A 27,809-nucleotide genomic window follows, 5' to 3' on the forward strand; every position below is an offset into this window, starting at 1 on the left:
AAATAAAGTCCTGCTGTAATAACAATTATTTGAATTATTGTGATTTAATATGTTTAAATTAATTAGAGGGAGAGAGCATAATGGATATATTCGTTAAAATATTAGAAACTACTAGGGCTGTGCGAGTACCCGAGTTTTCTAGTCGAGTCAGGAAAATTTGAGTACTCGAGTTTTTTCGAGTACTCGAGTATTTTCGGGTACTCGCAATATTTAAGTTTTAAGTAAATAAATGATAAATCAAACAGTCTCTAAACCACCTCCCTTTGTGTGTACGTGCTTGTAAGTGTGATGAAGTGTGTTGCTATTAAATTATTTTCTTCTTTCAATTTAATCCACTGCGAATATCACACTTATAAGCACGTGCACACAAAGGGAGGTGGTCTAGAGACTGTGAATTTATCATTCATTTACTTCAGACTTAAATATGTTTCGAGTATTCGAAAAACTCGAAAACTCGAAAAAATTCGAGTACCCGTCCAAACTCGAGTACTCGAAAAAAATGCGAGTACCCGAAAAAACTCGAGTACTCAACAATTGAGTACTCGACTCGAACTCGAAAAAAAATCGAACTCGACGAGTCGAGTTTTTTCGAGGACTCGCACAGCCCTGGAAACTACAAGGACTCCGCCTGAAATCGACAATTTTTCAATTACTTTGGATAACCCTAAAATTTCGGCGAATTATCCATTTCAAACATTTGGAAAAGTGAATTCAAGGATTCGTTACAATAAATTTCCGACTCCCACATACATAAAGTTGACAAATTTTTCAATAACATTCCCTTGATCTCCCTTTCTGAAGTTAAGCAGTGACTTCAACGGTTCATTATTGAATTCCCCAATTCCAAAGTATTTTCAGGTGTATTTTCGTACTACTTCAGGACGAAATATTAGAGGAATCGTTGGCTCAGTGGTTAGCCTGCTAGCTACAGAAACAAAGGCCGCTCGAGGAGCCTTGGGTTCATGTCCTGGTGAGGACAATCGGATTTTTCCGATTACCATTCGGCAGGATGAGCACCCATGTGCTCTGACTGTCTTGGGGTGGGTTTTTCCCTGTAGGAGAAGAAGGAGGGTATAGTGCATATGCACTACGCATACCCCCAGGTTTCTCTTGTCCCACAGGTCTTCGGGCCTGGGCAAATGCGAGTGAAGAGCAGTAAATAAAAAGTGTCAAAATCACGGGAAAAATAAACAAAAACGCGTAAAAATGACGCTTTTAAAATTTTTTGGAAAATTTGTGGGAGGTGGAAATAAGATAGACTTGACGGAAATGAGACACTTGCTTACGCTCGTGCGATAACCTCACTTCGCGCTACCAGAAGTGCGACTCATGGCTCGGAAAAGGGGGCATAAATGTGAACTTTGCACAGTACTATAAAATGTTGTTCGATACTCGGGCCATAGGGGACACTTTTCGGCCCAGCTATTAGGACCCTCGCTGCGTTCGGGCCCTAAACTACGCCGTGCCAAAAAGTGTTACTTATGGCCCATGTATCGAAAACTACTAAACTGTACTGTGTTTGTGTGTGCAATACCACCATCATCGACGATTCCCAATAAAAACTGTAAGTTTATTATCATACCTCTTTTGGCATTATACTTCTTTTTACCCTACCCCTACGCAATAAGCGAAAACTATTATAAAAAAGGTCTCTTGTTAGAATTCCGACTACGGAGTATATAACACTAGGTTGGTTTTCTACGTTTGGATCTCAAACCCTCTCAAAATCGTATATAAAATTATGAGGTGTATATGCATTATCGAGGAGCGCGTGCCGCGCTCCGAATGGCAATAAAATATATACACATTAAAACCATCCTTTTTTGACATATGATTCGGTGAAAATTATTTTACAGTTATTTGTAGCGAGATGAATAATTAACTACATTATATAAATGAATGAAAAATCATAAATATTTTATTTATTATTAAACATTCGCTTTTAATTTCAGTTTGTGTCCAGTGGCCAGAAGGTGAGTAAAAAAAACATAATTTTGTAATAATTTTTATTCAAGTAGCCAGCTTTTGATGCAGTTGAGACCATATCAGTTGTAATTTTACTCCAAAATTTTTCAACCTAAGGCAAACTTTATTTTAGTTCAGGCTTTACCGAACTTCTACGTTAGTTCCGATTCAATAATTACCGAATTCCGATTGAAAATCATGTTGATAAGTACGCCTTACTTTAGGATTACACCTTATACTCTATTGAGACTCGAAAATTTGTTCACAGCTCATTTTTGGTGTACGTAGGCATATTTTCAGTAAAAATGGTAAAATTAATAATATTATGAAATTGAATCATAACGTTTCTTAAAAAAATTATAAGTTTTTATTAAGGGGATAAACCAGTGTTAAAACCTAAGGTGATAATTATGCAAATAAACGTGTATTAATTAAGTTGTAAAAAATTGAACATTTTTCCATGTTTCTTCGCTTCTTTTTGAATTAAAAAACCATAATTAAAGTCCAGGGTATCAATGAAGCACCCAAGATCACTAAAACATATTTTCAGTTTTAAAAACGTATTACGCTAAACAGAGTTTATGACCTACCTTCATGGTAGTAGATATTTAAAAATCATTCTAAAAGTACCGACTTCCACTTAAGTGTGATCGATTTTCATATAAGTGTCACGTCACCCTCATTTTATTATAAACAATTATAATATTCTTAAAAATAATGTATATTCAAACAACGATGAACATGAAATTTCACTCTACGAACGGACGCGCCAGCCTCAATCGACGGGATCTGACGACATCAAGCTAAGTGAAAAACACAACTATAAAATTGATAAAAACATCGAGTTCTATGAAAAGAACATCGAAATCTACACCTCTTACAAAGGTGTGAAATAGACACGCCATACAAAGCATTGATTAAATGTGAGGCGATGCCAATTTAGCAGGAAGAGCAATGAACTCGTAAAAATCAGCAAAAGCTGTCGTCAGGTTCTCACGGATGAGCAGGTGCTGACAGGTACTTTATCCTATTTTTGTATGCGAAATTTAGTAGCATATATTGAGGACCCACGGAGGCCTCTGTGCGATTCGACTATCATCTTATTCGGTGTGCAGAGCTCACGTCACTTTGTACCGCGATTTTATACTATTCAGACTTGTATTAAATTGTGCCGCGAGTCCAATGCGGAGTGTAACTTGTAATCGAGACTAGTGCAGTTAATGCAGTGCAGCCGACCAGGAACGCCAGCCAACCAATTGCAGAGTGAGCTACGATCTACACCGAGAATCGTCCACCAGGCTTATGTATATTATTTTTAATTAGTTGAGTAAGCCTAGGTGTAAGTTAAACTTTCGTATCTGAATGTATGAATGATATTGCATTGTAATTTATAATAACAAATAATAACGACTACTCCACTCCAAAACAAATAAATAACATCATATATACTTTCCCTCGTTGTCACCAGCCAGAATAAAATCAATATATATTATTTATTATAAAGTGGCTCTCCAGCCGTAACATAAGTCAAAAAAATTTTTTTACTTGGCATTATAAGCATTTCCATGTAAGAAATTTAACTTTATTTAAATTGTTTTAAAAATTTTTATTCATTTAAATTTTTCTAACAAATTTCTCAAAATTCTGCTACACTTAAGGGCTCAAAGGGAGCTTAAAATCGAAAAAATTTTCATTCCATTTTCGAGTAAGATTTTTTGTTCCCTTTCAATTGCATTTTTGAAACTTCAAATTGTTGACCATGGACTGAGATACAGCTGTTTCCGTGAACCATTTTCGTATACTTTGTGTGCTAAATTTTTTCTTCTTTTGCGTTTTCTAGCGTTTTATTTTTTTAGTGCACATCAGTTGTCATAACATTCAGAGCGTACCGATTGAGTTGCAGCACCAGGGTCTTGTACACTTCTTCAGAACATCAATGGTTACGGTCACAACCTCGGGCGTGCCGACCCTTAAAACACTCTGCATAAACACTGAAGCACAATTTTTTTTTCATTTTACGTTTTTTTTGTGACCTCTATCATGAATTTACTGATTGAAAGTGACCTATGAGTTCGATCACTTCGCCCGAGGTCGTGACCGTTACCATTGATGTTCAGAAGAAGTGCAAGCGACCCTAGCGCTGTAACTCAAGTGGTACGCTCTGAATGTTACAACTGAGGTGCACTTTGTAAAAACGTAAAACGCCAGAAAACGCAAAAGAAAAAAAAGAAAAAAATTTAACACGCAAAGTATACGAAAATGGCTCACGGAAAAAGCTGTATCTCACTGAATGATCAAAATTTTGAAGTTTCAAAAAATGCAATGGAGAAAGGAGAAAAAAAATCTTACTCGAAAATAAAATGAAAATTTTTTTGATTTTAAGCCCCCATTAAGCCCTTAAGTGGAGCTCGGTACTCTTACAAAAATTTTAAGATATCTACAATGAAGGTTGGTCATAAACTCACTTTCGAATCGTGCGGTAAGGCGTTTTCAAAGTTAAAAAGGTGTTTTAGTTATCTTGGATGCTATCCTGAACTTCCATCATCGTTTTATTCATTCAAAATGAAGCAAAGAAACATGGAAAAATGTTGAATTGGCTTAAACTTAATAAATGCATTTTTATTTGCATAATTATCACTTAAGGTTTTGTCATTGGTTTGTCCACTTGCAACAAGTCAAAGTGTAGAAAGTATTTACAATAGAAGGTAAAAAATTTAAATAGTATACGAATAATTTTATCGAAACTTTAAACAGCAATGCTATTATTCTTTAAAATTTATAAAACAATAAATCAAAATTGCTGACATACATCTAATTCCGATCTTCGCAAAAAAAAGATTGTACAAAAAAAAAGAAAAATATAGAATGTAGAATGTAGAATGTACCCTGTATACATCTCGTTAATAATTTCATATTTGGTATCTAATTTAAGTGGACATTCCCATTGCAAATTGTAAAAAAATTCACTTTAAAACAATTTTTTTTGAAAACTATAAATCTTATTCTTTCCGGACCTTTTTGGTATTGTTCCTCTTACATGATACTACAAAAGAAAATTTTTTTATGGGACTTGAGACCCATTTTGTTGGCTGTAGAAAGAATTTGCTGAAATCCGTGTTTCAGCTCTTGCCAGTGATTGAGAGAAAACTATAAGTCTGATCCTCATGTTTCATTCTTCGTTTTAATCGTTACAACTTTCTCTAGAAGACAAACCTCTCAAAAGTTGATATTTTCAATTTTTATGATTTTGGCACGAGTTAATCTAAAAAAATGCTGTTTTTGGGGTGAATTGACCCTCATGAAAAATTAGGGATGATTTTTTTAACTTGTTAAAGGTTTGTGCACTAGAGAAAGTTGTAACCATTCAAAAGAGATATTAAGCATAAAGATTGGACTTGTTGTTTTTTCTCAATCGCTGGCAAGAGCTGAAAAAAGTGGTTTCGAGAAACACGCGTCCCAAGTTTTGTTCTTGTGACGTCACCGTCAACGTACGTGACCTAACGCACGAGCGCGACTCGGTTCACGATCCAATGACGTACATGCAGCCAGCTGTAACTAACTGGTTTATGACAGCGCGACGAAAAATACGGAAAGTCACGATCGGTCGCGAGTGATAACGAGTACACGCGCACGCGCACTCAGCTGTAAGTAATTAGTTTATGACAGCGCCGTGACAAAACAGGAAAGTCACGATCGGTCGCGAGCGATAGCGAGTACACGCGTACGCACGGTTTATGACAGCATAATGCAATCGGGGAATCTCCCAATTACGCGATCGTCGCCGATACAAACGTGCGAATCGGTTTATGATACCCGAATTGGTGTCAGCTGGGCCACGCGCAGAAATTTTGTAAATAACAAAAACATGTTTTGAAGCTCAGCGGAAATTCTCCGAGCGACAACGCGGAAGTAAAAACAAGCGCATTCGGATATAAATACGGAACGGGAATTCAGGCAGTCAGTCATTCACGTAAGTCGTATTCGTACACTGCATCACCGGGCTAAAAATTGTGTGAAGAGTTGAGTGTAAAAAGTAATAAGTTTCGAGTCGTACAACCAGTCAGTGTCGAGATCACCAACGGTCAAGAGTGTAGGGAGTGGACAATAGAGAGCAGAGTGAGAGAATTGTGTGAGAATACCTAATCGTCGGCCCTTCAAATTGGAAACACAGCGTCAGCCAAGTAGTAAGATTAATAAATATATTTTAAATTGTAACCATTGTCTATCTTTCTTTCCCCATTCAGCCGTATCGGAAGTTGATAATTAGATAACACAATACGGTACGTTCGGCCCTGTATTGGGGACGTGACATTCTGTACATAAGGAGCACGCAAGACGCTTTGCGTAATCTAGAATAACTTTTTTTACTCCATGAATTTTGTTCTAAAATTTTAACAGGGTATTTTCATGATGTTAAAGAACGTTTTAACGAAATAAAATGTATCGATTTTTCTTCTATTTTCATTGAGAGTGACAACAGATATTTATGAAACTTTGCAGAAATGTAATTTAAAGGACCCTTGATATGCTGTAGAAATTCCAGCCAAGGTTACCGAACTAATTTTTGAGAACGAAGCCGTTGAAAATAGTAAATTTAACATGGGCTCTAATGGGATGCCGTCATAATTTCATACATTTTACGCCATAACTTTCTTATTAGATGACAGATCTTAACCAAAAAACGAATGTGTTATGCTTCAAGTCACTACCTTTCGATTAGTATGTTAAAAATAACGACTTACCTTACTAATTAATGAGTAATTAAACAAAATGTGCGTAAAACCATTGATTTCGAATAGTGCGTGCGGTTGCCTGCCTAATGCGAGAAAGAGACAGACAGATGCCTCGTTGTATTATTGTTATGATTGCCGACGAGCCCCCTTAAACAAGCTGTCTTTTTCTTCCAAGACAATAGCAATAATATTTCTCAAATCAGACTTTGCTGTGTCAACATCTGGTACAGTTACCATAACACACACACTAGGGTGGTCCACTTTTTCAAAAATTTTTTGTATCTCGGGGGATCCATCGGAATTAGAAAGTTTGAGGTTTAAAATAAATTTTCCCGTAAACTAGAACTCAAAAAAATGATTTTAGATGGTGTCGATGGATTTTTGAAGTTTAAAAACGTGCTCCAAAAAAGAAGCAAAATCGGGCTATCATTCGATTTATTTCAAACTCTGTTAAGAGGGTAAAAATAATCTTGACTATACATTTTCTTATGTGTTTTTGTCTGCAGAATCGAATGCCATAGTCAGTTTTGACCTAGGAGTACAATTTCATTCAAAACATACACTTTTTCGATCGTTCTTTTTCGCTGGTTCCGCAAAGTTTATTTTCGAGCGAGTGGCAAATGAACAGAAAAAATCTAGAAAATTTTTTGACACCACCAAAATTTAGGATTTTTTATGACAAATCCAATGGTATAAATTAGTATACACTTTGAAATTATTTTAATGCAGAAAAATACAACTTTATCCCAAAAAACGACATTACGAAAAATTGAAAAATCGGAAAGTGTATTAGTTTCTTCCAGGAAATGGCTAAGTAGAATCAACTATGGAAAAAATTGCATGAAATTATCTGATAGGTTTTTTTCTCACCTTTCCAACGCCGGTTTCAGAAGTTAAAAATTTGCAAAATTCGCTGAAATTCAGCTATTTTTGTACGATGCATTTTTTAGGCTTAAAATTCAATAATTCTGAGCAAGCTCTATTTATTAAAAAACCTGCGAAGCAGCAAATATGAAAAACTTGTTTTAGATGTCGGCTTTGTCTTTTTTTTTAATTTTAAAAAATTTTAGAAAAATTGGGGCCTTCTATGACCCTTTTTTAGAGGCCCAAAGTTGGCCATTTGAGCGTTTTTTCGAAATTCATGAAAAATCGCAAATATTCTAATAATTCCTAGTTTAGAGAAGAATGATTCAAAAGTAAGAGTGACCAAGAGCTTTTTTGATGTAAGCTGTCCAAATTTTTAGAAAATTCATTCCAAAGTGATTGGAGCAACCTGTGATGTTATTAAACGGAAACAACTTGAAAAAAACAAATAACAAGAAATGTAATCGAGTTCGAACCATACTTTTTTTCCAAAACTATGTGAAAAGCTTCCTAAAGATATCAACTACTGCCTGATATAGTTTTGTCATGAGTCATTAAGACAACAACATGTGTCGAAAAACTTGCAAAAAAGGTCGAGGCATTACTTCACGGGAATGGAGGGTTTGGCTTTATGCGCTTCATGATTGCTCGTATGGAGTGGCGTCTTCTAGCTGCATCGTCCGGTCATCCCCTTCCATTCGTTCCTTCGTCTCTCAATCTTATCAAAACTGAGTGGACAAATGAATCAACTGCGAGCCAGTTCGGCTCGCTCGAGAGCATGAGCCGGACGGTGTTTTCCGGCGGCATTCTCTCCTCGTGGAGGAGAGCTTGTAATCCTGTGGAGGAACGACAAATGTAGATCTCGAGATGGACTGTATAAAGCATACCAGAAGATACGATGCGCAGCTCTGTTGCAGCACTATAGATTGTTGCGTCGAGACATTAATACGTTGTAGTATTTCTGCAACACTCTCTTTCTCCTCATACCAGCTCTTACCGCTGTGTTTAACTTGTCCATCTCAACTTGTCAATATCCATCACTATGGAAAAAATCTATTATCAGGCCTCTTAGTAAGGTGCACACGCCCCAATCACCATCTCAGACTCGGCCGATCGCTAACCTGGCGCGTCTTGCTAAGGTTTTTGACAAGTTGCTAACGGCTCAGATAACTGTACACCTCGAGACGTACAATATGCTTTCACTCAGGCAATCAGGCTTTCGGAAGAATTTTAGTACACAAACTGCTTTGATCAAGATCACGGAGGATATTAGGCAAGGTGTAAAGAATGGACTGCTCTCGCCTTACTGCACTCCTATCTGTCGAATAGCTCGCAGGCTGTGATGGATGATGCTGGTAGTCGGACGGACTTCATGGACTATACATCTGGTGTCCCACAGGGCTCAACGCCCGCTCCCTTACTATTGGCAGTATACATTAGGGTGGGCCGTTTTTAGATTTTTTTCTAAAATCGATTTGTAATATTGATTTTTTGTTAGTTTTTTGTATAAAATGTAAGCTCGTTCAAGGCAAACGTGTACAAATAATTCTTTCTGGCTCCTCAACGTCGATTAATATTTTTTTCGCTGTTTTTTGCTCAAATTCGCCCCTTTTTCACTTTCTTACGCGCCAAAAATGGAAATATGATGTTTTGCGATTCTTAACTCCGCGATTCATTAACTAATAGGCTAATAAACATGTTTCCACGATCATCGGAGCTTAAAATAAAGATATGTAACAACGTAATGCGTATAAAGCCGGATTTTTGGCTGTTTTTTGCCCATTCTACCCGATTTTCGACTACATGGTCAAAGTCGATTTTTAAGTTCAGTACAAACAAACAAGAAAAATGTCTACTGAGATGATTTTTAAAGCAGGAAAGGCAGATGTATAGTCTCTTTTGAGTAAAATTCGACCAGGTCTAGTTGCTTGGCCACCACTGTGACTGCAATGTCGTCCGCAAACCCGATGATTTTTGTGGACTCCGGTAGCTTGAGTCTCAGGATCTTGTCGTACATGACGTTCCGAAGAATGGGGCCTAGTACAAATCCCTGTGGCTGGCCAGCCGTCACATCGTAAGACTTTGCTCCATTATCCATGGTGAACTTCAACACTCTGTCGTGGAAGTAGTTAATCACCATCTGCAACAGATAAGCTGGGACCTCCATTTGGCTCAGGACGATGAGAATTTCATTCCACCGCGACGAGTTGAAGGCGTTCCTCACGTCTATTTTATATTACTTAAATGTGACATATCAATCTCGGGCATGTCTTAGTGTGCTAATAAAAACCGGCTCGCTCATCAACCGCATCAGGAACAGAAACTGCGAATACAGCGTTGGTCGCTCATTTTATTTAATCTGTGGCACGTGATTCAATCTTGTTGTTCACATGCAGGCTTGCGACAGAAACGTGTGACACTGCAGACCAAGGCAAGGTATTTTCAACCCCTATGCTCCCTCCACCTCTATACACGCTGTGGCCTGCAGCGCTCACCAGAGCCAAATTATTACACTATACACGCCCGTTACTTCAAAATTCTTCTGTCCACATGCATGTTACATCGACACCACCACTAATTTTGATTCAAAATCTCACAGAGTTAACAAACTTAAAAGCAATGAGGTCTCATCAGTCATCGTTAGGCAAAATATCCTTGTGACATACTAAGAATGCTTGAGCAACTCACTAATTGGATCGCACTACTTTGAATTAGAAGCAGTATTTTCCAGTACAAACCTTTACACTTTTTCGGAACCTTAGCCTTTCGTGCCTCTCATGCCTATAATGCACGATCAGGACTCAGAAATGATTCGGAGACTTTCAATTTAATAAATATATTAATGAATTATTATTATTAAAGATAACAAAAATAATACAAGATCTGGGCACTACCGTGCAATGTTCGGCACACGGACCGTTTTCTTTGAAAGTTAAATAGTACATTAGTCATTCGATATATTTGTGCATTCTTGATATTTCCTTCATCGCACTTTAATTTCATTCATTCATACTTTTACACGCCGGTCGCGACTCGTTCAGGGTGTGAGTCCGTTCGACGCGTTTCGCAATAGAAGGGTCAAAATAATACTTTTTTTAAAAAACCGTGGGCACGTATGTCACCGATCTTAACGCACTTTTGGTATGTTATAGTACATGGTAAAAAGGTCCCAAAACCAAAATTTTATACCCTCTCCCCCCTAGCACCTACCCCCCACTTCCGGTACAAATGCAATTTTGATCTATATTTATTTCGAAGGCTTGAAGTAATAAAAAAATCTGAAAAAATTTATAAAAACATTTTTTAACAATCCAAACAACCTTGAATTTTTTCAGATTTTTTAAGTGCTTCAGGCCTTTAGATGAAATCATTAAAAATTCTGAAAATCGAGACACGGCGATATGAGCTGATATAGAACTCGAACATTTTTTTAGTTTTTTATCGTATTGAAAAACATAACCTCAATTTTTTTTAAATTTTTTCAGATTACCTAACACACTTATCTAAGCCAAAAACCGCATTTTTTAACGAAAATTATTTTTTCAGGACGATGCGAAGCCTCGAAAAATTTGGAAAAATTATTTTTTTGTTTTTTTCAAATTTTACGAAGATAAAAGTACAAGTTTTCCCTACGAAAGCAACTGTAAAACTGATCATTTAACTTGCTCAAAATAAGCTTTTAGTACATAATTCTGTGTTATTGAGTTTGCGTACGAGTATTTAGCTACGAGTGTAAACATGCAATTTCTCGTTATAAACCTCAATTTTTCCAAAATTTTTTCTAATTTTTGCTCGTTATAACCGACTTCTCGTTATATTAAACTCGTTATATCGATCAAATTTCCTATACTTTATGCATTGGAACCAACCAAATGTCCAAAATCTTCTCGTAATAGCCGGTCTCTCGCTATATCCGAACTCGTTACGGCCTCCACTGTATATCTATTTTCCATCCCTTTTCGATGACACTTCATAACGAAGAGGGTGTGGTTATCAAGCTTTGCATAATTTTTTCAAGAAAAGTCCATATCTTGACCAAAATGCGACCCACCGGGTTAAAAAATATGCACCGGGGCTTGAGCCACGGAAATTAGAAAAATACGCAAAAATACGTTAAAAATGGCTATTTTTCAATCTGAGAGGGGCTCAACTTTGATACACGATTAACATACTCCGATGTCACATTTATCCCAAAATTTTTTTTAGAAAAATTGGGGATTTCTATGATATTTTTTCAGAGGCTCAAATTTGGTAATTTATTAATAATCCTAGTTTTTAAACAATTTTAACAATGAACTTTTTGTTGCAAATTGTCCAAATTTAAAAAAATAAGTTATTCTAAAGTAATTAGAGCAAAGTAATTAGAGCGTGCTCGATATGTACAGAACAAAACTTCAAACGCGTTTTTCTCGAAACCGCTTTTTTTCAGCTCTTGCCAGCGATTGAGAAAAAACTACAAGTTCGATCGTACTGTTTAATATCTCTTCGTAATCGTTACAACTTTCTCTAGAACACGGACCTCTAAAAAGTTATAAAAATTATCCCCACTTTTTTTATGAGGGTTAATTCAGCTTGAAAACAGCATTATTTCAAAAAACCTCGTGCCAAAATCGTAAAAATTGAAAAAATCAATTTTTTAGAGGTTTGTGTTCTAGAGAAAGTTGTAACGATTAAAATGACGTATGAAACATGAGGATCGGACTAATAGTTTTCTCTCAATCGCTGGCAAGAGCTGAAACATGGATTTCAGCAAATTTCGTCTACAGCCAACAAAATGGGTCTTAAGTCCCATGAAAAAATTTTTTTTTGTAGTTTCATATGTAAGGAATAATATCCATAAGGTCCGGAATGAATAAAACTTATAGTTTTAAAAAAAAAAAATATTTAAAATGTAATTTTTTTTACAATTGGTAATGCGAATGGCCCCTTAAAGTTTGGAATTAGAAACTATAATTCATGTGGTTTTTTTTATAATTCAGCAAAAATGTCAACAATTTTTTTTATTTTAGCTGCAGCACTGAGAGGTGTAGCTATTCAAAGAGGACGAATGAATACTACAAGAACATCGTTTCCGGCCAGTGCAGCTTTGGCTTTATCACGCAACCCTTCAATCGCAGCAGCTGCTACTGCATTGCATCCATTTGCTCAGGCGTAAGTGCAACGTACTTTGTACCTATTAATTGAATGTAACTATTTCCAACACATTCGTATAAAATTTTTATTTTTTTACTTAATAATTTTATTTTTTTCTTGTTAGAATAAAAATCGAATGAACTTAGAGTAATATACACTCATGGCACATCATTGCTACAATTTACTACTATAAGACAGCAGCTGTGACTAATGATATGAATACTGCGGGCTTCATTTCGCATTTTCGTTCTATGTACTAGCATTGTCGTTGACTACACTAGCGTTAGTGAGATAACACAGGCTATGCTACTTACACAGTAGCATAATATAGAGGTTTTTTTCATTAAGGAGATCGTCATTTCTCAAACTGCTTGGATCTTTGTTCGGACTCCCAAAAATTTATTTTAGGACTATACAAGAAGAAACTCATTCCTTAATCTTCCTATATTAATTTTTCAGTCTTTCATGAAAATGCAGGTTGTCACAAAAGTATGAAAACCTCTAGAAATCTCGCACAATCAGTGTTGGAAAAAAATCAAAAACCTCATGACCGACATATTTTTTGACGGTGAATCCAATGGTGACCTTGGCTTTGACCTTAAACATAACCTCAAGGCTACAGCGACCTAGAAATCGATTATTCAAAGAGAACCACTACTTTTTATTTTAGATTTGAAAAGGGAGGAAAATTTTACGTTGACATATGTACATTGAAATCTCTCTATGGTGCACACCTTTAAAACCTGGAAAAACTGCCCGCTATTCGGAAGAATAGGAAGTGGGGAAATATGAAAAAAGAAGAACATTTTTAACCATATCTTTTTTTTCATGCCTGACGGAAAAAAAATTGTTCAAGAAAGAGTAAAATAGATTTTAAAACTATCAAGTTTATTGTAAAATGTAATAACATGACAAAAAATGTAAAATCTCCAACGATTTTGAACAGATTAGAAGACAGCGATACGCAATTTTCTCGCATGTTATTGTTAAAAATTTGAATAATTAGAGGAGAAACTGTTCGTTAATACTTGAAAACAAGTGCCCATGTCCACTATTGAGAATTTCCGCTATCAGGAATAGAAGCTACATAAAGAATTTATAGGAATATTTCATCGTTTTAAAAGTGTCCGCTATTCAAAGTGTCCACTATAGAGGAATTTTACTGTATTTTGTTTTTTTTTGTCAGCTTAAGGGCACTACAGACTTAAATGAAATCCCGAATTAACCTAACATTAAGCTCAAGTGAGGAATTGATTTATTTTCTAACTGTATCCCCCTAAAAATGGCAGTGGAAAAGAATGAAAAGGCCTATTCGACATTAAAATTTTTCCACTTTTTTCAAATCTTCAATAAAAAATTTGAATCACCAAGTAAAAAATCAATTTTTGATCGATGTAGTATTGAGATTATGTTCAAGGTTAAAGCTAAGGTCACAATAGGATTCTCTTTCAAAAAGAGATTGTGCAAAATTTCTAGAGGTTTGCAAACTTTTATGACACCCTGTATATGCATGCTCGTAGAGTCAGCTAGCAACCTCTAATGCTACACATCACGTCCGTGGGCGTAATACATCGGAATTTGGGTAAATATTAATGGGGAGGTGTTATCTCATTTACACCGCTGGCCGGCATGCATGTATTTTGAGGGTTTTATTGTTTATTGCCGTTATATCGGCACGTCTGCGCAAAGTTGAGCATCAGAGAAAGAATCTCGACCATACAATAATGGATAAACTCTGCTCGTAGTCGAGAATCCGTGATCGATTTTTTTAAAAAGCTGTTTAAAAATGGTAATAAAATATATTTATTAATTCATTTTAAAAAGATTATTGCTTTGTCAGTTTTTTTGTTCAAGTACTATCTTTTTGAGTTAAAAAATAGCGCTGATGCTCGAATTTCAAGAAAAAAACGTTCATATCAAATGTGGAATAAACTGACCCACCTAATGTATGCCCAATTCTCAGTATAGTTAAAAGGATAAATTTTTTTTGCAAATGTGAAAAACTCATCGTTTCCAATATCAGAAATGTCCCTAAATTTTATTAGAATTTTTAGGACCGTCTATATTCTCTTTGCCTGAAGTTAGTATTTTTCATCTTTGCTTAAGTCCCACGGGAGCCCGACAAAATCACCGCTGATAAAATCTCCACAGAATTTCATTTTATATTTTTCTACTTATTAGATATTTAGAATATGTAATTTTCTTGCGCTTCTCTTACTTATAAATATTCTATAGATATAACTATAAATTGTGTCATATTTGGGCGTGAATGATTTCGCGTATTTTCCTCGTAGCCTAGGTTTCAGGCCAAGAAGAAGATGAGCTGAGCAGACCGAGAACGCAACACCGAGGCTAAAAACAACGAACCGCATCTCGAGATTTTACAAGCCTAGGCCGAGCAGAAGCCTGCAGGCCGCGTAACAATAGCAGTAGAGTCACGCGCCTACTGCGCAATCTATTGCGCCGGAGAGAAAGCCACGCAGGGCAGATTACCACGAGCCGAGCAAGTGTGCACACGTGTCGAGAAAGCAAGTGCAAATTTTAGCGTGGAATTTGTTTAGAACAAAAACGAAGCGGTACGCGACTGTACAAGTCCTCGGCGTGGAAAACTCGCTGACGATAGAAAGTGAAAACGAGTGCGAGTGTTGTGCGGAAAGCACGGATTGTGCGAGTGTCAAGGCTGACATCAAGAAAGTGAGGCTAGTTTCTGCCTCGAGAAACACGGCCGATCTGAACTCGATAGCCACCTAGGACAAATAGCAATTTCTGCCTACAGTGACTGCAGCCGACGAAGGCCACGGTAGCAGAGAAGTTTGCCTAGGACATCGTCTATGAGAAGAGCTGGGGAAGAGGTTAGCTATTAAGTTATTTAGGTGGTCGGGCATTTGGCCATGTGCACGATTGGCTTATCGCTCTCGTGCGTGTATAGAGTGTGTGTGTGCGTGTGAGTGTCGTCGCAGCGGTGGCGAGCTCATTGTGTGTGTGTGTGTGTGTGTGTGTGTGTGTTTTTTTTTTTTTTTTTTTTTTTTTTTTTTTTTTTTTTTTTTTTTTTTTTTTTTTTTTTTTTTTTTTTTTTTTTTTTTTTTTTTTTTTTTTTTTTTTTTTTTTTTTTTTTTTTTTTTTTTTTTTTTTTTTTTTTTTTTTTTTTTTTTTTTTTTTTTTTTTTTTTTTTTTTTTTTTTTTTTTTTTTTTTTTTTTTTTTTTTTTTTTTTTTTTTTTTTTTTTTTTTTTTTTTTTTTTTTTTTTTTTTTTTTTTTTTTTTTTTTTTTTTTTTTTTTTTTTTTTTTTTTTTTTTTTTTTTTTTTTTTTTTTTTTTTTTTTTTTTTTTTTTTTTTTTTTTTTTTTTTTTTTTTTTTTTTTTTTTTTTTTTTTTTTTTTTTTTTTTTTTTTTTTTTTTTTTTTTTTTTTTTTTTTTTTTTTTTTTTTTTTTTTTTTTTTTTTTTTTTTTTTTTTTTTTTTTTTTTTTTTTTTTTTTTTTTTTTTTTTTTTTTTTTTTTTTTTTTTTTTTTTTTTTTTTTTTTTTTTTTTTTTTTTTTTTTTTTTTTTTTTTTTTTTTTTTTTTTTTTTTTTTTTTTTTTTTTTTTTTTTTTTTTTTTTTTTTTTTTTTTTTTTTTTTTTTTTTTTTTTTTTTTTTTTTTTTTTTTTTTTTTTTTTTTTTTTTTTTTTTTTTTTTTTTTTTTTTTTTTTTTTTTTTTTTTTTTTTTTTTTTTTTTTTTTTTTTTTTTTTTTTTTTTTTNTGTGTGTGTGTGTGTGTGTGTGTGTGTGTGTGTGTGTGTGTGTGTGTGTGTGTGTGTGAATAACACGGCACGCTGCCATGTTGCATTGCCTGGAGAACACGCAGGTGTACGGCGGCGTATACGCGGTCTCGTAAATTTAGCCACGTGGCTTCAGGTCGACGAGCAGAGCACGCGCGCGTAGACCGAGCTCGTTCGACCACGCGTACGTAGCGACGGCCATTCTGGCCAAGAAGTAGAAGAACGTCACAAACGTACCTATTGCCACGGAGCAAAGGTTCTGCCACGGAAGGCAAACGAAAAGGCCACCAGCACACCTGGTGGCCAATGTTGAAAGCTAAATAAAGTGACTATATTTTGAAACTAAATATCGCGAGTCATCATCAATTCACCATCATGTTGTAAATTGCATAGATTTCTTACTTTTCAGAGAATGAAGTAATTTCGCGGAATTGCCCGGATTTTCGCGGAGTTCGTGACTAATTGAGATTTCCTCGGCCTAAATCGAAAGGTGAGTCACTTTGGTCAACAGCTCCGCCCAAACTCGGTGAAAGGCCCAGAACCTCCTCTGAGAGGTCAGCGTAAGTTCGAGAGGTCCCGATAATAAATTTTTACCGACGGCATTTGAGCTGGGTCTTAACCGATAAGGCCGATTTGCCCGTCGCAGTGTATAAGTGTGTTGGAATGCGAGCTAGTGTGTTCGGTATGTGTATTAGTGTGTTTGGGAAACACGTGTTGTCAGATGCGTGTTAGTGTGTTTCTGATTTTTTTCTAACGGAGATTTAGTCTCTGAAGATTTTGTCGCGGAGATTATGTTGGTAACCCAATTTCCACCTATTTATAGAGTAACTTTGAGGATACACCAGTGTTAAAACCTGAAATAAATAATAAGTGTAAAATAATGCAATGTAAAATAATGTAATGTAATGTAATGTAAAATAATCATTCTAGAGATAGTCTTTTCTAGAAAGACTATCTCTAAAACATCAAAAAATCTCTCTTCGTAGATCTTTCGGAGAGATCTTCTTATCCAAAAAATTTTAAGAGGGATTTTTTTAACCGCACTTCTATGTGAGATTGTCTTCGTAAGAACGATCGAAGTATAGAAAATATCCATGTTTTTTTTGCTTCATGTTGAATGGAAACACGACTATGGACCCCTAGCATATCAATTTAACTGTGAATACCACTAAAACAAGTTTTAAGCTTCGATACATCTTTACCGCAAGATTTTGAAGTTAGTTTTTAACCAATTTTTATAATTATGGCTTAAACTACTTGTAAAAGTATTCCCCTCCACTTAAGCGTAAGAGAACCTTGAAAAATGTCATCAGAACATTTGTTCGACTATAAATGTACAAAAAGTAAAAAAATTCTGAATTACATACATATAAATGCTTATATTGCAATGTAAATTACTAATACAAATGTTCTTATGATATTTTTCAAAATTCTGTTACCCTTCAGTGAAAGAGAATACCTTTACAAAGAGTTTTAGCCGTAAATTATCAAAATTGGTTAAAAATTCACTTTAGAATCCGGTGGTGAGTCTATATCGAAGCTTAAAACTTGCTTTAGTAGTCTTCACAATTAAATTGATATGTTAGGAGTCCATAGTGGTCTTTTGCATTCAAAATAAGCAAAAAACATGGATAATTCCTATATGTATTGAAACTTGATTGATGCATTATTTTACACCTATTTATCATTTCATCTGATTTCATGTGTTCACTCAAGGGGACAAACAAGTGTTCAAACCTTAAGTGATAATTATGCAAATAAAAATGCATTTAAAAAGTTTAAACAAATTTAACATTTTTCCATGTTTCTTTGCTTCATTTTGAAAGAATAAAACCATAATGGAAGTCCAGTGAATCAATGTAACATGCAAGATCACTAAAACATCTTTTTAGCTTTGAAATCGCCTTACCGCTCGATTCCAAAGTGAGTTTATGATCAATCTTCACAGTAGATATCTTGAAATCTTTCTAAAAGTACCGACTTCCACTTGAGCGTAAGGCGCAGGATGCGGCGCAGTAAGCAACAGCTCGCGTGCTCGATTGAAATTTAAATCATACAGAGCTCATATTTCCACAATCATTAGGCTTTCTCATACTTAAAAAATTTGATGACAACTTATGATATCAATTTTATACAAATACCATAAATTTGAATAGAAATAAAAATTACATCATAACTTTTTAATTTTTCAGTATGTATTACGACCCATTTATTGCTGCGCACTCTGCCACTCAAGATCCAAGCTATCGATTGCAGGTAACAAAATTTTACTTTATTCGTCTGCTTTTATTGTAGAATTGCTTCCTCACAGAGGAAGTTACGTGATAGGCTTGAAAATGAGATTTGGAACTAGACGTCGTAAAATAATTTTGTTTACATATTTGGAAAATACATTGAATTACTAACAAATGTCTGTATGTGTGTGTTTTTTTAGAAGGGAACTCCTATTTACGGATTCAACATGCGACAAGGGTGTATGGACAAGGGTCGTATGGATATGTCGGAATCGAGTAGTATACTGTTGTGTGTGTACAGGTGTTGTGTGGACAAATAATGCACCTCTGTACTAATACCGACTAAGATCCATCCTCTTCGTCTGCCCTTGTTTTTCCCCGCGGGACCACCATTAGACATTACTTCGCGGAAAGTGCTGTAGCTCCTTGGGAGCTCATCTAAGGCTTAGCTTGGCTTCTGAATTTCGTCTTCTTCTTACTGCATCGTCCGGTCATGTTCTTCTTTTCGTTATGACTGTGCAGGCAAAGGAGTACGCTGCTTCCCAGTTTCGCTCATTTTCGAGCATGAAATCAACAAACGTCTCGGGCTCCAGTGGCCCATTTGCTAGGCTGTAAATCTCTTCTCCTTCTGCCGTGAATCGAGAGAAGTGCAAAATGACATCTTCGATGTCCTTCACTGCAAGATGTCAGGTCGGACACGAGCTGCTTGTATAATTTCTTGTCCGATATAGGTAAGACCTAAAGCAGCCGTGGCCGGACAGGAGTTGCGTGAGGTGGTAGTTGACTTCTCCATGCCTCCTGTCGATCCACGCAGCGATGCTCGGTATAAGCCGACCTTTCGTTGTGTTAGACCACTGGGTCTGCTACTTCTCCAGCGTCTTGACGCGCTCCTCACTAGTGGCGTCACTCCTGGCGACCTCGCGACTATGCTCGTAGAGCGGCGAGCGTTCGTCAGTGAGGAGGACCAGTGGTGGAGTGCCGGCAAGAACATGCACCGCCTCGTGAGAAATGCTGCGGAAGCCGCATATCGCACAAAGACAGGCGTGCCGATGGATTGCTTCTGCCTTGCGGACATAGCTGTGTGTTCCTGTAGCCTCTCTCCATATTGGGGCTCCGTACAGGAGGACCGAGTCAACAACGCGGGTATAAAGCCTGCGCCGGCTGCATCTCGGGCCCCCGATGTTGGGCATCAGGCCGGACAGGGCGCCCGCGACCCGGGTAGCCTTCTCACTGACGACTTTCAGGTGCTGATCAAATTACAGCTTGTCATCGATGTGCACGCCGAGGTATCGGATTCAGGGAACGGACGTGATATCGCAGTCACCAGCTCTGAGGGTGATGCTTTTCTTCAATTTTCTGCTTGTGACCAGCAGAACCTCGGTTTTCTGATCGGCAGTCTGCAGACCCAGTCCGCTAAGGGCCCTACGCACAAGCCGAATGGCGTCGTCTGCACCTGTCTTGATATCTTCCAATTTTTTGTCAACTATTGTAAGCGCGATGTCATCTGCAAACCCGACAATCGACACTGTTCTGGGCAGCCTAAGTTCAGGGATCTTGTTTTACATGGCGTTTCAGAGAATGGGGCCAAGCACAGACCCTTGGGAAACACCCGCTGTGACGCTGCAGGTCTCCGCGCCGTCTTTGGTGGAGTAATCCAGAACCCTATTGCTAATAAGTAGGTGGCGATGATTCGTCGGAGATAGGGTGGTACTGCCAACTTCTGTAAGGCGCTGATGATATGATTCCAGCACGTCAAGTTAGAAGCGTTTTTAACGTCTAGTGTGACGATGACGCAGTATTTCTTCGTACCTCTATGATACCTCTTTCCAATGATGGCTGCCTTAGCCGTGCTTAGAACCTTTTGTAGGCGTCAATGGTGGACCTTCCTTTACGGAAGCCAAACTGAGAATCTGCCAGTCCCCAGCAGCACCCTACGTAAAGGCTTCTAGACGATCCGCAATGATCCTTTCCAGTAGATTGCTTGCGGTGTCCAGCATGCAGAGCGGGCGGTACGACGAGGGCTCGAAGGCAGGTTTGCTTGGTTTTAGCATCAATACAAGCCTTTGACGCTTCCAGCGCGCCGGAAAACATCCTTCCCTGAGGCATACTGTAAAAAGACGGCGAAAAACGTCCATCCGAGTACCTACTGCGGCTTTTAGGGCAAGGTTTGGGATTCCGTCTGGCCCCGGAGCCGCCTGGTCACGCACTCTCCGGCACGCTCCACGAAGTTCCCCAGGGGGGCCCCTGCAGGGGCTGTTCTGTCCTTAGTCGTTGCAGTATGGAGGCGTACGTCTTAGGGTCTTTGGCCCGTATACCCACTACATCGGGACGTGGGCGTTTTGCGGGAACTGTTTTTGACTTTTGGGTGGGGGCCACTGTTTTTTTGCTTGCCCTTGCCCATTTGCCGTTTGCTCCGAACCTTTTGCCACTTGTCGACATTGTGTTTGTTGATGTCACTGGCGGTGGGGTCCCTCATCACTGTCTCAGGAGTTCCGATGACCGGCGACGTTGACGGGACATCGTTGACTCTGTTCCTCCTTCGCGTTTGCTCCTTCTGTTTTGGCTTCTTTGTAGCCAGGCCTGGGGAAGTTTGTGCGGCTTTGGTGCTCAAGTTGGGGCGCGGATGAGGCTAGGTGATTGGAGAGTATGTTTCATGAAGGGGTGAAAGTTAGTATGTTGGTGAGTGAGAGTGGAATGAGGGTGAGGTCTTCAGTGGTACTGCGGGTTTTCCAGTCGTTCTTGTCGAGTGAGAAAAGATGATTGAAGATGAGTTTTTTATATGTTGAGGCGGGATTGGCCAGGGTGATTTCGAACTGAACAGTGAAAAGAATGCGTGATGCGGTGTGGGTGAACGATTTAGTGAGCTTTTTCTGGTGCGCTTGGCGTTGAAGTATACTAGCGGCCTAGTGCGACGAGGCGATGTGCGGATCTCAGGGTGGTCGGCAAGCAGCTTGAACGGTGCACGAAACTGCGACGGTAATCCCCCACGCAGAATCTCCAAAGCGAGCAGGGCGATCCTCATCTCCCTCCGGCGACGCACTGACAGCCAACCCAGTGGCAGGCAGTGCTCAGCTCTCTGGAGAATTTCCGGTGGACGTCGTTACACTGGAACGCACACGCCCAACCCGGTTGACCGAAACTGGCTAGGAATCGGCCGCCTGTCTTGCCGACAGCGGGAGCCAAAGGTGGTTTGGGTCACGTCAGCACGCAGCATCGGTATCGCCTTGCCACCCATGATCTCCTTTTGCCAGCTCACGGATCGCACCGCATAACATCCGAGTCAGATATGCCTTGGTTTTTTAACGAGGTTGTTACTCCTCCCCCTCCTCCTTCTCTGTCTCTTGAGACCGAGCTCCGGGCTTGAGACTGGCGTAGCGGAGTAGGTGTTTGTGTGTTTTATTTTCTGCTCCACCCCATTCGGACACTCACCGGTAACCGCCGTTAGGCATTGCTTCGGTGAGGCCGGGGTTAGTAAAGCATTTCTGCTACTTTGACATTAGACGTTTCCATACATCCCTCATCCGTCGCATAATGATATGCGACGATTAGGGGTTCAGGGACTCATCCTTCTCTATTTGATGAACCCCCGATCCTGCGTGATGTCATCTCTCGATTGTCGTATCCTACTTCCGGAGCCGTAGTTTTCCACTGCGTCAACATTGCTGTCGTCTCCTCCTGAGTTAAGTATTAGAACTCGCTGCCCAATGCCATCTTGTGAGTGTGGTTCTCGCTTCAAGCTCCATCATGCGTTATACCAACGGGCCTTGCGTCCATGCGTCTACGAACGAGGCCCCCGCATCTGGCGTCATCTTGTGACTTCATCATGGGAGTGTTGTGCTCCCCGTCTATCGCCAGCCTTGTGAGTCTTTGCCTTGGGCTCCTACTTATGGTTATCCCTTTTGTTTCCAGTTCACACAGTGATCGGGGTTTTTTACCTCTTCAGAGGCTGATGACGTAGCCTGGGTCTTCTTTTTGAGTGGTACCCGCTCCACTTTGAGCACGGGCTCGACCACACCAGGCGAAAAAACGCAATCGAAAATTTGCCCATTGGGGATCGAACCCACGCCCTACGGCATACTTTGTATTAGCAGGCAAGAACTATGGCCGGTAAAAAGGCCGGTGTGTGTGTGTGTGTGTGTGTGTTTTTTTTGGAGGTATGAATATATTTTATTTAGTAGAAGGAGAAAAAATGGTAGTTTACATTAAGTTGCAATGTAGCATATTGATTACAGCTGTATATAATTTATGTAGATACATTCACATCAATTTCCCTGTGTCCCATCCTCGCGGAAACCGCCGTTAGGTATTACTCCATGGGGGTGGAGGGATTGACATTATGCGCTTCATGAAGGCTTGGATGGGGTGGCGCCTTTTTCCATCCGCATCGTCCGGTCATCTCCTTCTGTCCATTTCTTCGTCTCTCAGTCTTATAACGACTGAGTGGGCGAAGGGAGCAACCGCGAGCCAGTTTGGCTCGCTCGCGAGCATGAGCCTGTTGGTCTTTTTCTGCGTCATGACCTCGTGGAGCAGAGTCTGTAGTCTCTCTCTTTCCTCGCTGAACCTCGGGCAGTGATAGAATACGTGCTCTGCGTTCTCGATAGATGAGGGGCAAACCGGGCATTGTGCACTTTGATTATGATCGTAGCGTCGACTATGGTGTTTAAAGAAGCCATGCCCGGTCAAGAGTTGCGTGAAGTGGTAGTTCAACTATACGTGCCTCCTCTCCATCCTCACTCGGATATTTAGGATCAGTCGGTGCATCCATCGGGCCTTCGTTGACCGGTCCCATGCTTCCTGCTACTTGCTTAGCGTTGCCAAGCGTTTCTCACCCCTTGCGTCTACTCGGCGGCGGCCGTCGAGCCGCGCTCACCCGTCCGCGAGAAAGGCCAGCTGTGGTATGCCGGCAAGAACATATGTGGCCTCGTAAGAGACGTGCGGCCGGCCACCGATCAGACCGGCTGCCTTCGCGCTGATTTTTCGGAGGTGGTGGTCGAACTTCAGCTTGGTGTCGATGTGCAGGCCTAGGTAGCGGATGGAGGGGGACGAGCATAAGCTGTGGTCGCCTACCGTGATGGTGATGGTTTCCACTTTCTTCCTGCTGGTGATGAGCAAAGCCTCCGTCATGTGGTCAGCTGTTCGTAAGCTGAGAGCTTTTAGCGCGCCTCGCACCTGCAGAATGGCAGCGTTAAGATCGTTTTCGATCTGCCATAGATGCTTGGTGACAGCTCTGGACCATCGTCTGTGGTGAAGTCGAGCACTCTTGCTGAGAAGTAGCTAGAAATTATTCTCAGCTAGTGATCGGGTACGAGCAAACGGCGTAGAGCGGCGAGGATTTTGTCCCACCGGGCCGAATTGAACGCATTCCTCACGTCGAGTGTCACTACGGCGCAGTACTTTTTGGTGCCGCAGTACCATCTCTCGCCGACGATGGCCTCACGGGCGGTGAAAATGACGTCTTCGATGGCATCTATCGTTGATCACCCTTTCTGGAAGCCATACTGTCGCTCCGGGAGACCTCCGGGTCTCTTTGTGAAAGCCTCCAGAAGAAGATGTCGGGACGCCCGCAAGAAGATCTCGGAACGTGCGGCAAGAGCGAGCTTGAGTGCCGAGTTGGGTACGCCATCCGGGCCGGGTACCGAGTGCTCCTTGATCCACGACGGAGCTCCTTTGAATTCCTCCAAGGTGACGGCTGGGATTAGCTCTCCTGCCCGTCGTGGCCCATTCGCGGAAACAGAGCCGCCACCGCGGTGCGCACCAGGAGAGGCGAGCTAGGCTGCTTGATCCGCAGGCCCATATGACAATCCTGTATGGTTTGACCCACATGTCGCTGTCGACCTCGTCGCAAAGCTGTCTCCAGCACCGGTGCTTGCTGGTCTTGATCACCACGCGATCTCTGGAAGTGTTTGCGAGCCCGCAGACAAGAGCATCGAATATCAGCGATCTCTGCCGTCCACCAGTACACTGACTCGCGACGGCGGTGTGGGTTTGCCTTGGGCATGGAGGCATCGTATGCGACGGTGGTGACGTCCATAAGGCTTGACGCCATATCCTCCGCGGTCCCGCGAGCGACCGATGCGCCGGACACGACGGCAGAGAAACGGTCCGCATCGAGCGCACGGGCGTTCCACCTGCAGCTCAGGCGCGTCGAGGGCCTGGTCGAAGTCCTGGCGTCCTCGATCTCGAAGACGATGGCCTGATAGTTGCTGTGTGTGTACCGCCCGCTCACCGTCCATGATAATACGTGAGGCGTAAGTGACTCGCAAACGAACGTCAGGTCGACGACGGCGCCCGCGGTCTCGTCGCCCAACATCCCCACTTCGTCGACCATGCGTTGAAGTTCCCTGCAATGCTCCTCGGTGATGTTCGCAAGAAAGGTGGAAAATTCCATCTCAGAGAGTCTTGGCGGAGCTTAAACGCTCAAAAAAAAAAAATTCCACCGATTCGGGCCCACGAGAAGTAGGGATGCACTCTCGCCGGGCGCTTCTGCACCGGGATTCCTCCTCGCACCCAGATAACTGCTTGTCCGTTGGCATCGGCGAGCCATGTGTTGGGTGGAACAAGGTTCTTGTATTGCTCACACAAGATGGCCACGTCAATGCGCAGCTTGCTAATGGTATCGCTGAGCAGGTCCTGGGCAACCTTGCAGTGATTGAGATTGATCTGGAGGATTCTCATCATCAGCGGGCGTGTGTGTGTTACGTGTGGTAATTCTAAACCAGTGTAACTTTTGAACGGAGACACGTAGCGAGAAGTTGCGCGGCTTGTTTTGAAGGATTTGTGTGTCGTAAGAAGCGTGAAAAACTTATTTTAGAATCCATCGAGGAGTTAAAAAGTTATGCTTTATTGTATTATTGATAAATTAAATAAAGCAATGATTAAAATTACAAAAAATTTTAAAAAATATAAATGAAAAAAATCAGCTGTTTAAGAACAACTATAAGATATGAAACATCTTTATTAATTAATTAAAGAATTACAAGTTCAAAGTTCTGTAACTTCCTACGACGTATAGCCTACGCGAAGGCAACTCGACAATGCCGCGCGACGACTTAACGCGTCTGCACACATCGATCCGGCTTACAAGGTGGGTCGTTGAAATCATTGAAATAAATATATTTCAATTTAAAAAATATTCTTCACTGTTTTACTTGTACAAAGGTTGCATCTTGTAGTTCGAGCGTGTTACTTACATGCCCGAACGACCGTTACATCTATTTTGAGACGTTTTATTGCTTCCACTCCGAGCCATGTATTCAGACTGTTTACTGACTGACGTCATAAGAGTCTTCTAGATTCTTCTACTTTCTTCCCAATCACCAATTTTTTTCGGCTGTACCTTATATACTAATAATTATATATTCTCAGTATACTATTTGTAAAATTATAGTTTTTAAACCAAATCGATCGGTACAAAAATTGATCCAGTGTGATATCCAGAACCATCGCAACAGCCGATTCAATAAGTTGTTATGGTTGGATAGTCCATTACTTTATGTTTATTTACTAAACATTGGTTTGAACTACAAAAATATCCTAACGTAAAATAAGAACAAGATCATTGTTTGAATGTGCGCATAGCGTTGAATTAAATAATAAAGTAACTAGAACATCATATGCCATGTCTCCATTGCCGTTCGACCGAGCTACTCATTATTATCAGTTAAACATTATATGAAATTTATGTTCAATAAATTCAAATTACAGCTATTCAATAGATCAAATTTATATTCAACAACTGTAAAGTTAATAAATTGTACATTAGGGTGTCCGTTATTTCCCAAATGTTGAAATCCTTGTTCCAGACGTTTAGATTACTTCTTTGTGATATAAAAACATGATTTGTACGGCTTATAACCCATAGGCACAGGTTAAAACTGTACCTTCAAATTAAAATCGATATTTACATTTAATTCAGGATGTAGGAATTTGAAGTGAGAGTTTTTCATGTTTCGAGCTTTGGAAAAACTTTGCAATTATATAATTTGATGTGAAATTTTATGCCTTTATCCAAAACCGGGCTCAAAATGAAGATCCAACGCGTAGATCAAAAGTTTTGACCGTTTATACATAAAAAAATGAAAAAATCTGTGCAAAACATGGAAAATTTATATCAGTTTTTTATATAGATTTTTTATATAGTTTTTGTATGTTCGAATGATCATAACTTTAAAACTACGCATTGGATTTCAAATCTGAGCCCGGTTTTGAATAGGGCATTGAACTTTACTTTTAAAACATTCGAATTTTTTTTTGGATTGTATGGATCCCAAGGTGAAAAGCTTTGAACTTATCTAAAAATTTATGGTATTAGAGTCAAGTTTCCTAGTACGAGGCCCGCACAGCATTGTGAGGCGAAATTGCTTAATTTCTAACTCGCTGTAATAGCACCTAAATGCACCAACAAGAAGAAAGTAACTTATCACTTCGATGGAAATTACCTCAGCTTTCCGATGGTAAGGTGAGATTTTTGAAAATTTTCTTTTTCTCGAAAAAATCGCCGGCAAACATTTAAAATTCAATATCTCTGAAATGTTATTTTTAAGATTTTTTTCAATAGTCTTAATTGAAAGCTGAAAAAATTTCCTATCGAAATGCAAGTTTCCAGTGTAAAAAAATGATTATTACTTATTGAAATGTAGCGACGAACGCGTGATAACGTAAAATTCTGGGCTGCGCAGGACACTGCGCTCCGTAACAACAGCCGCGCAATACTTTATAGTGAGATTTTAACCATGTTTTGAATTTTCAAAAAACTTTGTAAATACATAATTTGGCGTAAAATTTACTGTTCTTTCTAAAACCGGGCCCAGACTGTAAATCCAATGCATAGTTCAAAAGTTATAATCTTTGAACATAAAAAAACGTATAAATTTTTCATGTTTTGCACAGATTTTTTCGTTTTTTATGTTAAAACTGTCATAACTTTTGAACTACGCATTGAATCTTGAATCTTGAATCTGAGCCTGGTTTCCGAAAGGGCATTTAATTCTACATCAAATTATGTAATTGCAAAGTTTCTCCAAAGCTCGAAACATGGAAAAAATCCCACTTTAAATTCCTACATCCTGAGAGTTAATGGGTCAAATGTAAATATTGATTTTAATTATGAAGCACGATTTTAACGT

At 39.2% G+C, this 27,809-nt stretch overlaps 1 protein-coding gene across 2 annotated transcripts in view; it reads left to right on the plus strand.

Annotated features, from left to right (window-relative positions):
• The window catches only part of LOC106649785 (RNA binding protein fox-1 homolog 3-like), a 128,047-nt gene that overhangs the window by 81,132 nt on the left and 19,106 nt on the right, over positions 1-27,809 (plus strand). For both annotated transcript variants that reach the window (XM_014367400.2, XM_014367401.2), the window contains 3 exons: positions 1,953-1,973; positions 12,572-12,713; positions 18,643-18,706. In XM_014367400.2, the coding sequence (XP_014222886.1) occupies positions 1,953-1,973; positions 12,572-12,713; positions 18,643-18,706 (227 nt within the window). The remainder of the gene's footprint in view (positions 1-1,952; positions 1,974-12,571; positions 12,714-18,642; positions 18,707-27,809) is intronic.

Source organism: Trichogramma pretiosum, unplaced genomic scaffold (genome assembly GCF_000599845.2).
Source record: "Trichogramma pretiosum strain Unisexual culture from Peru unplaced genomic scaffold, Tpre_2.0 scaffold142, whole genome shotgun sequence".
Taxonomy (NCBI): domain Eukaryota; kingdom Metazoa; phylum Arthropoda; class Insecta; order Hymenoptera; family Trichogrammatidae; genus Trichogramma; species Trichogramma pretiosum.